Here is a 13,231-nt window from a genome sequence, read left to right as displayed (position 1 = left end):
CCGGGAGCTCCCGCTTACCGCCACCACACTCCTGCCACCACCATGCCTCCCCAGCTGCCGGGGGCATGCATAATTCATGCTTTCCCCACTGTTCTCTCTGACCCCCTCGGGCAGCACTCCTTGCTGCTGCCGCCTCCGGGGAGCAGGGCTGAGGGGAAGGTGGCCTTGCCCCCCTGTTCCGTTTGCTCTGTCACTGCCATCATGGCAATGCTTCTCCGTGCCGCCACCGCTGCTGCCCCCTCCTGTCTGGAATGTTCTTGGAGCACTCTGAGTTGTTTCAGACAACCAATCAGAGTGTGAATAAAGCATTATGGACAAACAGACAGACAAACAGAGTAAGGCTTTTATAATATTAGAATACATCCTGGTATCAATAGTGTTAGAAGCAATTGCTTGTTAGTCACCTGGAGAAGGGTTCATACAGTAATTATTGGAAGAGAAGTTTCTTACCTTACATTTTCTCTTGTTCTCTGAGAAGTTTTGAGTACCCAGGTTCTGTGATGTGCCTTCCTTCCCCCCGAATGGAATCCTCTAGCTGTGCGCATTCTGTGTTGGTAAAGGAACTGTATGTGAAACCTCCTTGTAACTCTGGTGTGAGGTTGAATTAAGGTTGGCCATAGGAACCTGCAAAGGTTAAACTGCATGCTCTTGGCTTTATCAGAAGACCCGCAGTCAGAGGAAAGTTAATTTTGCTATTAAGGTAAGTTTACGCAACAGAAAAATGTTGAAAGAACATAGCAAAATCAGGTAATGTCACATAAAATTGTGGGAAAAATAGTGTAAAATTCTTGGTTTGGTGATGCTTTCTATTTTAGAACATGCTTAATCGGAGGTCCTTCAGTGACGTATTACCAGAGTCCCCAAAATCAGCACGGAAGAAGGAGGAGGCCCGTCAAGCGGAATTTGTCCGACTCGGTCAGGTAGGCTTTATTTAGAAATTATGGATCAAATTCATCGTTGGTGCAAGCTGGCTGGTGGGTGTAATTACAGCAAAGATGAGCATAGTTCTCTGTGGTCAGAAACAGGCTTGCAAGATCCATGTTGTGTAGCTTATCTGAAGTAGAAAAATAGAAGTAAAGCAAGCTGCTGGCTGCAGTTTTTGCTGTTCTGAATCTTGGTGGTGTCCTGCTGATTGGAGAAGTAGTGTCCTTTGATGTAAAATCTGCAGCAAACAGTTGAATGGCTCATCCTTTGTTTGACATCTCGCTGTCAATTAAGCGGGTTGCAAATCATCCCTTCGCAGAACATCCAGGTTTTCCTATACTTTCAGGACTCAATCTGGCAGAAGAAAGTGAACTGTGTTTAATCTATTCTAAGCCACAAAGGCATTGAATGCTTATCTAAATCATTTCCTTTATTTAACAAACTGACAAATTAGATTTTGAGAAACAGTTATAAAAATGGTTCTGGTAAGTCAAGTTGATGCAAGTGAGACCTTGATGAGTACACATAATTGGGAAAACTGTATAGTGTTCAAGCGCAGATTCAATTTATGTTCTTTGCTTTTTCTTTATGATTAAAATAAATGAACACACAATGTGGGGAATTTGAAGGCTGAAGATTAATCGGTTGCATAGACAGCAACATAAAGTGAGGGAAGCAGGGTTAAACTGGAAACCAAACACAATTGCGTACACATATAGGATAAATATTATTGGGCCACCTATTAAGGAAGGTGATTACAATAAAAATTATATGTAAATGAGTTTAAGATGTTTACTATAGGTTTATTTCTGGGGAAAGAATGAATAAAGGTGACTAGGAAGCTACCAGAAAACAATGATTAAAACAAACACTAAAGGGGATAAGTATGTTTCTATAGTATAGAAATATTTGGTTTAGATCCTAGCCTTTGGCTGAGGTACCCACTTTTCAATAATACAGCCCAGGAGAAGGTGGTGCAAAGGTGTATGGACGTCTCCTCTCTCTCTCACTCACTCACTCACTCACTCACTCACTCACTCACTCTCTCTCTCTCTCTCTCTCTCTCTCTCTCTCTCTCTCTCTCTCTCTCTCTCTCTCTCTCTCTCTCTCTCTCTCTCTCTCTCTCTCTCTCTCTCTCTCTCTCTCTCTCTCTCTCTCTCTCTCTCTCTCTCTCTCTCTCTCTCTCTCTCTCTCTCTCTCTCTCTCTCTCTCTCTCTCTCTCTCTCTCTCTCTCTCTCTCTCTCTCTCTCTCTCTCTCTCTCTCTCTCTCTCTCTCTCTCTCTCTCTCTCTCTCTCTCTCTCTCTCTCTCTCTCTCTCTCTCTCTCTCTCTCTCTCTCTCTCAACTTGGCAATCAAACAGACCAAATAAACTTTTTGCATTGCTTGCTTAGAATTAGTTTTCCAAAAAATTATTAAAAGGAAGTTACCCCACAGAGAAGCACTCTAAAAAATAAGTGCATTATTTAATTTACCGTGGTTCCATGCATCTGTTGCATTACAACACTGCTTCTTAATTTAGCTGTGAAGTTCTTTGTCAGTGATAATGCAGGAGGAAAAGCTTATTTGAATTCTCGTGTTTGTCATCACACTGATGTTTGATACTTGCAAAGCCTTGCTGTAGCATTCTTTACAATGCACTAAGTATTTTTCACAATCACTGTGCGTCTATCCATTTGTATAGTGAAGTTTGTGATTGTGTTCATGACGATACAATTTTCATCATTATATGAAATTGATTATATAAGGTTTTTTAGTACCTCAAAATGTATTTCTGGGAATGTGACCGTGCAGGCATGGCACCATCTCTCCAAATGAAGGGTCTGCTTCCAGTTAGCTCACTGAGAATTTTTGGTTATGTTGGAGTGTAATTGTATTCATGGTGGTCCTGGAAATGTTCCAGAGGCCTATGTATTGGACCAAACATGTAGCTAGTCCCATAAAAGATATCTGCATAGTAATTTTTTTATCATTTGAAGTTTTCTCCAGTGACATGTATATATACATATAGTAGTTCTAACCTTTCAGTAACTGGACATGAAATGGCTATTTTTCTCATGTAGAAATTATTAATTGTCATCCAGAAAGTCTAGAACTGAAACTATTATAATTGACCTGACTTTGCTTCTCTCAGCTTCCCAATATTTTAGTATTTATGCATTAGTGTTACATACAGGAAACATATTTTAAATAAAATTTCTGTCTTGGTTAAGGCACTGAAACTGAAAAGCATTGTAAAAGGGGATGCACCAACTAGTTTGGCTGCCACAGGCCTGTGTAAAAAGGAGGTAAGTGGACCTTTGTACCTGATGCAGTGTTAAGTCATTCAAAAACTTTGCCTTCCAGATGCAGTTCACAATGTATTTGTAATTGGATGCAATAAGAGCAAAGAGAAAACATCTGCTCCTGCACACTTGAATGCAGGAAAGTCAAACTGTTTACCTTCTACACCTCCTGAGAGCTTACCACATGTGATCTATTTTGAAGTGAAGGATCACATTGTATACAAAGTGTTGTCTCACTCTGCAGTTGCAAGATGTGACCTACCAAAGGGCATTCCATCTTAGAGTCCCAGAAATGTACCTTGCATTTATTAATCTGCTATACCAGTTGTAGTGAATACTGCCTCCTCTGAGGAACAGACCAACCCCTGAAATTTTACCTCCAAAAAGTACAACACTGATTAATTTATTCTGTCCCACCAAAAGTGTCCATGTGTTACTGTTTTAGCCAATGTTTTTTGCATTTTCTCTGTTTAATAAACTTAGTGCTTCCTAGTATAATTATTGCCTACCCATATTGTTTTACAGCCTTGGGAGTCCCAGTGTTTCTGCAATAATTTTCCTTATGAAGTTGTTTGTGCGGATTCTTGGGGCCAGTCCTTGCTAGTTTCTACAGATGTTGGCGTTCTGCTTATAGACGGTCAGTGAATGATCCAACACTTGTCTAACAAGTTACCAACACTGACTCAGTAGCCCCTATTTAGCTGCTAGCAGCTGATCACTAATGAAGATTGTTAACATTTCATGTGTATTTCCAAATATCTTTACTGTCAGGGCTTTGTAACTTAATAGCATAATTTTGCTCCACACCAAAAACTGGACAAATCTGGATCGTTTTGGTAATCCATTTTTAATGCAGGTTTCTGAACATAGTCTTATTTTTATATGTTGTTTTCTTGACAGTTTGAAATAATTTCTTAAACCAAGTCCAAGTTTAAACAGCGTCCAAGTGACCTGCCTGGACTTCTCAGTCCTTGATACTTTACTATCACTGATTTTGTGGATCTGACTCCTTTTTCCATGTGTGCCACATATATGGCAGGGAATTGCATCAAGGGCCATTGGTTCTCAGGGACTTTTCTCAAACTTTCTGGAAAACAGGCCTTTTTAGGCATGCATGATATGCTCCTCTTGGAAGAAAGTACTATCTCTGGTACTGTACAGGAAACAGCTGTACACTGGCTGCTTTATTTTCGCATTAAAAAAACCCAACAACAAACTTTGCTGTAAGCAACACATTCCTTTAATATTACTGGTCCAGACAGTGTAGGGTTTTAAAGAAATTAATTCTAATATTTAGTGTCATGTTTTCTTTCCAGATGGCCAGCCTTCAATACAAGTATTTGATAAAACTCTCCAAGTAAAGCAGATGCATGTGCTGGAAGCTTTGGATCTTCTGATTACCAGAGCAGACAGAGGTAGGACTCTCTAATCCCATGTTTCCCAGACTGGGGTACTCGAGGGGAAGAAAGCAGGAAAATGGGAAATATAAAAGGAGAAAAACGAAGAGGAAAAATGAAGAGCTGTACAGTATTTGTTAGGTTGCTGAAGAGATTACAGAGTAGCCAGTGGCATAAAGCATTGGTTTTTATTAACCATATCATGGAATTAAAGGAGCATGCACAGCATTATAGCAAACTAGAAAAGGAGCATGTAGTCCAGGATTATTTGTGAACCAGTGCCCTAACAGTTCCTCAGTTCTAACATGAATGTGTTTTGGTGTGCTTATTATTTGATGGAGTGGTCAGTGGAAGGTAACAGTTGAAATCTTGGCTTTGAGAATGCTGTTGCATTTTGGCAGTAATTGTCTTCTAAAGGTTTTGTGTATTTTGCTTTCCCCTGCTATCTTTATTAGTGGTTAGCACAGCTAGCTGGACCTTTCTTTCATTGCTTTCTTTGAGTCTTCCCCAAATCTGCTTTGACAGTTTCTGGTCCACTGATGTAAGAGCAATTTCAGTAGTTAGTATTTTTGCCAGAAGAGATCCCAGTAACTGAAAATGAGATGCCAATACGCAGTTAATTGGGAGCGTCTAGTAGCATTAATGCACAAAACCAAGTCAGTTAATTTTCAACTTTGGACCTTAGAATGATCTGCCATGCTTGCAAATTGCTATGTGGAAAATATCTAGCATGCAGAAGTTACTTTTGTCAAAGTGTGTGTGTGTGTGTAATGTATATTCAATTTCATACCTTACACCTTACCCAGTCTCCTCTTCCATCCCTCTCAAGTAACCCTTTTCACAATTACCTGTTATAAAAAGTAGCCTTGTTAGGAGGCATACTTAGGTGAGCAGAGTAATGCTTTAACTCCAGATATTGCCACATCCTGAAAAAAGGGGAGCTTAATTTTGCTTTGGACCTGGTAGAGACTGAACAGAAACATACCACGTCAGGTTCAGGATGGTGACACTTACCTGCAGTTCTCTCTTCAGATTCAAGATGGGATTGTGATCTAGCCTGGTCTTAAAAACCTCCAAGGATGGAGATTCTACAACCTCTCTGAGGGCACATCTACATGAGCAATTAATGCAAAGCAATAAACTCCACTCCAGAGTTTATTGCCGCTTGAACGTGCACCCAGGAGCACGGTATGTTAAGCTAGGTTGGAGCAGCCCTGGCTGGCAGGAAGCCGGAGGGGTCAGCCTGCCAGCCCAGGGCTGTTCCCCCCAGCTCAACATGCTACAGAGGGGCTAGCTGGGGCACAAGGGTGCTTCAGTGCAGGGCTAGCCAGCAGGCAGCCAGCCCCAGGACAACATCTACACATACACTACTGAGGAGTTTTTTTACTCTGCAGCAGGATAGTACTTGTATTTCCAAATATTGTCCTGCTGTAGAGTAAATTAGTTTACTCTAGCTTGATTTGGGTGCACACGTAGACGCCAAGACATTTTCTGCACAGCTAATTAGCCTACTGCATGGTAAACATCTCATGTAGACATACCCTGCGTAACCTGTTCCAGTGCTTTTCTACCCTCCTGGTGAGAGAGTTTTTCCTAGTAGCTAACCTAAACTTCCCTTGCTGCAGCTTGAGCCCATTGCTCCTTGTGCTGTCCTCTGCCCCCACTGAGAACAGTCTAGCTTCATCCTCTTTGGAACTACCCTTCAGGTAGTTGAAGGCTGTTATTAAATCCCCACTCAATCTTGTCTTCTCCAGTTTAAATAAGCCCAGTTCCCACAGCCTCCCCTCAGAAGCCATGTGCCTCAGCCTCCTAACCAGTTTTGTTGCCCTGTGCTGGACTTTCTCCAACTTGTCCACATCCTTTCTGAAGTGGGGAGCCCAAAATTGGACAAGGAATTCCAGATGTGGCCTCACCAGTGCAGAATAGAGGGGAAGAATCACTTCAACCTGCTGGCAACACTCCTATCAGTGCAGCCCAGGATGCCATTAGCCTTTTTGGCAACAAGGGCACCCTGTTGGCTTGTATTCAGCTTGTTATCTACTGTAAGCCCCAGTCAGTCCCTAGCCTGTATTGGTGCATGGGATTGTTCCATCCTGTGTGTGAGACTTTGCACTTGTTCTTTTTAAACCCCACGAGATTTATTTTGGTCCCGTCCTCCAATTTGTCAAGGGCTCTGAATCTTAGCCCTACCCTCGTACATACCTACTACTTTCCCCAGCTTGGTGTCATCCACACACTTGCTGAGGGTGCATTCCATCTCATCCTTGGTGAAAATATTGATAAAAAATGGCCCTAGGACTGACCTCTGGGACACTCCACTTGATAGCAGCTGCCAGCTAGAGATAGAACCTTTGATTACTACCCTGTGAGCCCAACAATCCAGCCAGTTTTCTGTCCATCTTGTAGTCCATTTACCCAGCTCTTAATTCCTCAGCTTGCTTGCAAGAGTGCTGTGGGAGATCATATCAAAAGCCTTGCTCACGTCAAGGTATATGATGCCCACTGCTCTCCCCACATCCACAGAGCCATTCATCTCGTCATTAGAAGGCAGTCAGATTGGACAGGCGTGACTTGCCCTTGGTGAGTCCATGCTGACTGTTCCTAGTCAACTTCTCCCCCAAATGCTTAGAAGTGGATTCCTTGAGGACCTGCTGCATGACTTTTCCAGGGACTGAGTTGAGGCTGACAGCTTTGTAGCTCCCTGGACCTTCCTCCTTCCCTTTCTTAAAGGTGGGAATTATATTTGCCCTTTTCCAGTCCTCCATGACTTTTCCCAGCCACCATGAGTTTTCAGAGTTGATGGCCAGCAGCTCTGCAATCGCATTGGCCAACTCTCTTAGCACCCTTGGGTACGTTGCATCCAGCCCCATGGACTTGTACACGTCCAGCTTTTCTAAGTGGTCTCTAACCTGCCTTTTCACCACTGAGGACTGCTCACTTTCTCCTCAAATTGTGCTGCCCAGTGCAGCAGTCTGGGAGCTCACCTTGCCTGTGAAGACTGAGATGAAAAAAGCTATGAGCACTTGAGCCTTTTCTGCATCCTCTGTCACTAGGCTGCCTCCCCCATTCAGTAAGGGGCCCGCACTTTCCCTGATCATCATCTTGTTCCTGACATACTTGTAGAAACACTCCTTGTTACTCTTTACATTCCCTGCTAGTTACAACTCCAATTGTGCTTTGGCCTTCCTGACTTCATCCCTGCATGCCTGAGCAGTACTTATATACTCCTCCCTGTTTGCTTGTCCAAGTTTCCACTTGTAAGCTTCCTTTTTCTGTTTTAGCTCATTGAAGAATTCTCTGCTAAGCCAGGCTGGTCTTCTGCCATACTTGCCAGTCTTCCTGCACATTGTTACTGTGCCCTCAGTAAGACTTTTTTTTGTTTAAATACAGCCAGCTCTCCTGGACTACTTTTGCTGTCAGAATGGCTTCTCATGGGATCCTGCCCATCAGTTTCCTGAGTGAGTTGAAGTCTGCTTTTCTGAAGTCCAGGGTCCATGCTCTGCTGCTGTCCTTCCTTCCTTTCCTCAAGATCTTGCACTGGATCATCTCATGGTTGCTGCTGCTCAAGTTACCATCCACTACTACATTCCTCACCAATTCTTCCCTGTTTGTGAGCAGCAGGTCAAGAAAAGCATGGATCCTAGTTGGCCGCTCCAATGATTGCACCTGGAAGTTGTCATCAATACTCCCAAAAACTTCCCGGATTGCCTGCGCACTGCTATATTGGCCTCCCAGCAGATATCAAGGTGATTGAAGTCCCCCATGAGAACTAGGGCTGGTGATTGGGGAAACTTGTGCTAGATGGTTGAAGAAAGCCTCATTTACCTCATGCTCCTGGCCTGGTGTCTATAGCAGACCCTCACCACAACATCACCCGTGTTGCTCTCCCTTCTGACCTGAACCCAGAGACTTTCAACAGGCCTATATCCAGTTTCTTACTAGAGCTCTGAGCAGTCATGCAGTTCTTTTATCTAGAGTGCAGCTCCTCCTCCTCTTCTCCCTTCCTGTCTCTCCTGAACAGTGTTTACCTATCCAGGACAGTGGTCCAGTCATGCAAGCTCCTTCCAAGTTTCTGTTATTCCAGTCACATCATAGTTCTCGGACTGTGCGAGGACTTCCAATTTCTTCTGCTTGTTTCCTGGGCTTCGTGTATTCATGTACAGATGACTGAGGGTACAACTAACCAATTGCCCTAGTTTCTCAGGAAGAACAAGGAGGTCTCCGTGGTTTCCCACTCCTGCTTGTGCTTCCTCCAAGTCACTCACTTCCCTACTTACCTCAGGGCTCGGGACTCCATCCCTTGGCAAATCTAGTTTAAAGCCCTTCTCACTGGGTTAAGAAGTCTGCAAACATGCTCTTCCCTCTCTTTGCCAGGTGGATCCCACTCTTCCTAGCAATCCTTGGAACAACATCCTGTGGTCAAAGAAGTCAAAGCCCTGCTGGCGACACCCTCTGTGCAGCCATGCGTTGATCTGTAGGATGCATCCACTTCTGCCCAGGCCCTTCCCTTTGACTGGAAGGATTGAGAACACCACCTGAGCCCCTGTGCCCTTCACCCTTAGGCATCCAGCTGTGAGTTCATCGCACTTCAATCAAGTACTCCATCCATACCTCAAATTCGCTCCATGTGACTGATTGAATGTTGGCTATACTGTATTCTCTATGTGGATAGTCCAACATAACTTGATACAAAGTTCCCTTGTTTACCTGCTGCATTTAAAACACTCCAGCCCTTTGCTCAACTGTATTTAAGGTAGGTCTTACAGCAGTCTCAGCTTGCCATTCATCCTGTTTCTTTTACCCAACAATCTTGACATTTCTCAAGAGCCTGTCATGTACCTATGGACCAGATAGTTGACTTCTACTTGGGATCTTAATATCATCCTCTGGGAGCCATCAGGTCCCCCTTTGAACCTCTTTTCAGAATGTTCCTTAATGTTACTCTTAAAATGGGTTTCCTAGTTGCTGTCAGTTGAACCAGAAGAATGATTACAATCTAGGCATGCATCAGTGTCTGTCCCACTGGTGTTACATAGATGATCGTGTTCTTAGATGGTCTCAAATTTCTATCTGAATCAGTCAGTTTGGGCATGGACAAACATACATTTGGAGCAGTTTCAGAAGGGGGAGGAGAACTGCTGTTGTGAGGTTCTAACAGTTAGGGGTGCAGGAGCTAGGAGTGATACAAATGTGGCAAAAGTGCTCCAACTTTAACCCTGGTTGGAGAAGGGTTAAAACTGGAGTTGTTTGCTGCGTTTGCATTGCTCCCTACTTGTTAGCAGTCTGGAACAAGAGCCCCCAATCCCCACCCTCTTCCTCTTTTGAAGCCACTCCAAACAGATGTTTGTCCATGCCCTCTGTTACCTTTTTTCCTCCCAAGGCTGCATATTACATCTGCAGAGAAGTTACAGATATGTGTTTTTAGAGCCTTACTTTTGCTGCATTGACAGAACCAAGTTGTTCAGACTGTCTTAGCAGTTATTTGTTGCTCCAGTCAGCAGTTCCAAAGGTCAGGCTGCCTTCTGACAAAGACCATCTCTGATGAACGGAGTGTATCTGTACATGTTTGTTGCCAGTTTGCTGAATATGAAGCGCTGCTCGAACAGCGATTTGCTAACATCCTCTGCCTGCCTCGAGAAGTAGGCCATTTTGTTAAATTTACAGGAGTCCTGTGGAGTGACTCAATAAGCATGATGCCTTTTGCATAGCCACTGGAGCAGCATTGCAGTCCCTGTTTGGCCTGCGCAATTGATATGTCTCTTCTCCCAGAGTCCAATGGGATGCTCTTTGCTGGTAGTCTACTGTGAGACCCATGCCGACACACATTCAGAGAAGAATCGTTTCTTGCAGTACTACAGGAACTGGGTCTCTGAGATGCTGTGTACTGGGTGTGGATCTCTCCATCCAGCTCTGAGTCCTCAGCTGACCTAAGCTTCAGATTCCAGTGAAATGGAAGAAAGGTTGCAGCCCTTCCACTCTATACTATTGCACATGAACACAAGGGAGGTACAAAGTTTGTGTGCAGACGTGACTGACTCTGCTGTTCATATGCATCTGTGCACCTGAAGCTGGATCTGTGCTGACTACACCATCTCAAAAACTACAACTGCTAGGCAAATAATCATTCATTTTCAGTTGGGTGGCAGGAAAATCCAGTTTATTAAATGATCATAGCTGCTGCTTTATATAACTGAACTTCAAACATTTTCTCTTTGTTAGAAACTGAAAGTTTAGAAGTGGCAGTGAATGGGCGTCTACACGTGCCCCTACAACGCCACTGTTACTGTGCCGTCATCTAGTACTTTCTCTTGAAGGTACTAAATGATGGCGCAGTAACAGCCCATACTGCACTGTGCTGTGGTGGTACATGGTTATTTTTAGCTGCTATGTCGCTATAGCAATGCGCTGTAGTGAGGGAGCACATTGCTACGGTGTTGTAGCATCTCATGTACACATGCCCAGTGTATTCAGAACTGCAGAAATGAACACTAATTATTTGATATAAATTTGCTTAAATTGTCACATGGCTCTTTAAGGCAGGCTGAGTTTGTTTTCAGAAGTTTTCAGAATATGCAGTGACCAAGTAATCGTAGACTCATTGGATTCTTTCTAAACTGAAAGGTAATGCTTCAGTCTTGTGCTATAATTTATATTTATTCCATGTGAATTTTCATTATGTTGTAGTAACCAAGGTTCATTTTATCTCCAATTCTCACCTTGTTTTTCACTGCAGCACTTGATGAAGGAAGGCTGATGTTCTGATTTGAATGAATCCTTTAGTCTCTGAAATTGGCTTTTCTGTTGCTAGATTTAGTTTCATACCATGACCAATAATAATAGTTCTGTGCAGCTTTAACTGGAGAGATCCCCACCCTGTGGCAGAGTTTTATAATTTAAGAGGATTCATAAGTATCTTTTCCTTCCTGTCACTATTCTGCTCATTCCCAAGTGAGTGTGGAGAGAATTGCCTCATTATAGCTGATTGATTGTGGCTGTCGCTCTTCATGTTCAGAACTGACACTTTGGCAATAATACTGTCTTTGGAAAAACAAGTTTCATTCTTTGTTTTATCTTCCTGTTTCCCTGGCTGTCTCCCACCTGATAGGGAAGGATTCTCGACTTCTTGTCTTCAGGCTGAGTGCTGTACAGAAAAGCATTGAGACAAAGCAGATGGCAAAGAACAAGTACGACTGCAGAGAGAATAAACTGGAGAAAACCAAAGGTGATGGGAATGTTGTTTTGGAGCCCCAGTGCAACCACTGTGCTGGAGGTCTCTCATGCTCCCTGGAGCTGATACAGGAACTGACTCTTAGCCCTCTTTCCCTGAAAAGCCAGTTCTGCATTGGGTTTTACATGGACATTGGTTTAGACTTCTCCCAATTTCTTTGTGTTTAGTTCTTCACTCAATAAAAAATTACTAATTTGCAGATTTCCAAGTGAAAAATAATTAGGTTTTGCTTCATAATCAACTCTGTTTGCTGCTTTTTGGAATGAGTTTTGCTATCTTTATTTATTTAATTATGCATTCATTTATTTCTATTACTGTAGTTCCTAGGAGCACTAATCACATATCAAAACCCTATTGTATTAAGTGCTGTGGAAATACAGAACAAAAAAGCAAACCTGGCCCCAAAGAACTTACAGTCTAGAACGTTCTCTCCTCAGGCTGTCATTTGTATGCCATTAACACTCATCACAGCAGCGAGCTGAGGATTGTTGTGGCTATTCGGAACAAACTGCTCCTCATCACAAAGAAATACAATCGTTACAACAGTTTAACCAACACCTCTTTGATGTCACCTCCATCTGAATCACCAGTAGAGGAATTCCAATATATCAGGGTATGTGAGAGTCAAATCCTAAAACTTATCTTCTTAGACTGGTCAGCATTTGCCAGTGTTGCATGCTCCTATAGGGGTACACTTCACCCTCTGAACCTTAGGGCTGGTTCAGGGAAGAAGCCCACCACCAGAGTTGCGTTGCAGAAATTTTGACAGCAATCCTCCATTTTCTTAGCTGGGTTCTTGGGTGGTCATTAGTGAAACTTACAGGTGTACAACATGCATGCCACCTATTCCAAATCATAGAACATGGGACGCCACCTCTTGTATAAACTACTGCCCGTTAAGAATGCAGACCAATAGAATAATTTCTCTCATTTATTTTCATGTTAATCCAAAGCGATTTGCATTACAGGAGATTTGTCTCTCTGACACTCCCATGATTATGACTCTTGTGGACGGACCGACTGGAGACAATGATAATATGATCTGTGTAGCATATCGGCATCAGTTTGATTTAATTAATGAAAGTACAGGAGAATCCTACAGGTTGCATCATGTTGAAGCAAGCAGGGTAAGTTTTCTGCATCAACAAAGAGCTTACTGATGTGAGGACAAATAGCACCAGAACATTCTGTAGTTCTTCTTGCATTCACTGTGGCCTTGGCCAAACTCAAAGCATCCTTTGGGAAGGATTCTCTCAGTTCCTTTGCTTTATACTTCAGTTCTCAAGCTGTTACCTGTGCTCCCACTCAGCCTGAAACTTAAGTTCTTCCTGGGGCACCTAAAAATACCTAATTTACTTGAATCTAAGACTAGGTTCCCCCCCCCCCCCATGTAACATGGG

At 43.1% G+C, this 13,231-nt stretch overlaps 1 protein-coding gene across 5 annotated transcripts in view; it reads left to right on the top strand.

Annotated features, from left to right (window-relative positions):
* The window catches only part of GARNL3 (GTPase activating Rap/RanGAP domain like 3), a 147,005-nt gene that overhangs the window by 119,306 nt on the left and 14,468 nt on the right, over nucleotides 1–13,231 (top strand). For all 5 annotated transcript variants that reach the window (XM_019514037.1, XM_019514027.1, XM_019514047.1 and 2 more), the window contains 7 exons: nucleotides 816–920; nucleotides 3,135–3,209; nucleotides 3,732–3,843; nucleotides 4,523–4,621; nucleotides 11,709–11,825; nucleotides 12,269–12,444; nucleotides 12,800–12,958. In XM_019514037.1, the coding sequence (XP_019369582.1) occupies nucleotides 816–920; nucleotides 3,135–3,209; nucleotides 3,732–3,843; nucleotides 4,523–4,621; nucleotides 11,709–11,825; nucleotides 12,269–12,444; nucleotides 12,800–12,958 (843 nt within the window). The remainder of the gene's footprint in view (nucleotides 1–815; nucleotides 921–3,134; nucleotides 3,210–3,731; nucleotides 3,844–4,522; nucleotides 4,622–11,708; nucleotides 11,826–12,268; nucleotides 12,445–12,799; nucleotides 12,959–13,231) is intronic.

This window comes from Gavialis gangeticus, unplaced genomic scaffold, assembly GCF_001723915.1.
Source record: "Gavialis gangeticus isolate Ggan-Ray unplaced genomic scaffold, GavGan_comp1, whole genome shotgun sequence".
Taxonomy (NCBI): domain Eukaryota; kingdom Metazoa; phylum Chordata; order Crocodylia; family Gavialidae; genus Gavialis; species Gavialis gangeticus.
Note: the sequence above shows the minus strand (reverse complement) of the source record. Positions and strands in the feature narration are given on the sequence as shown.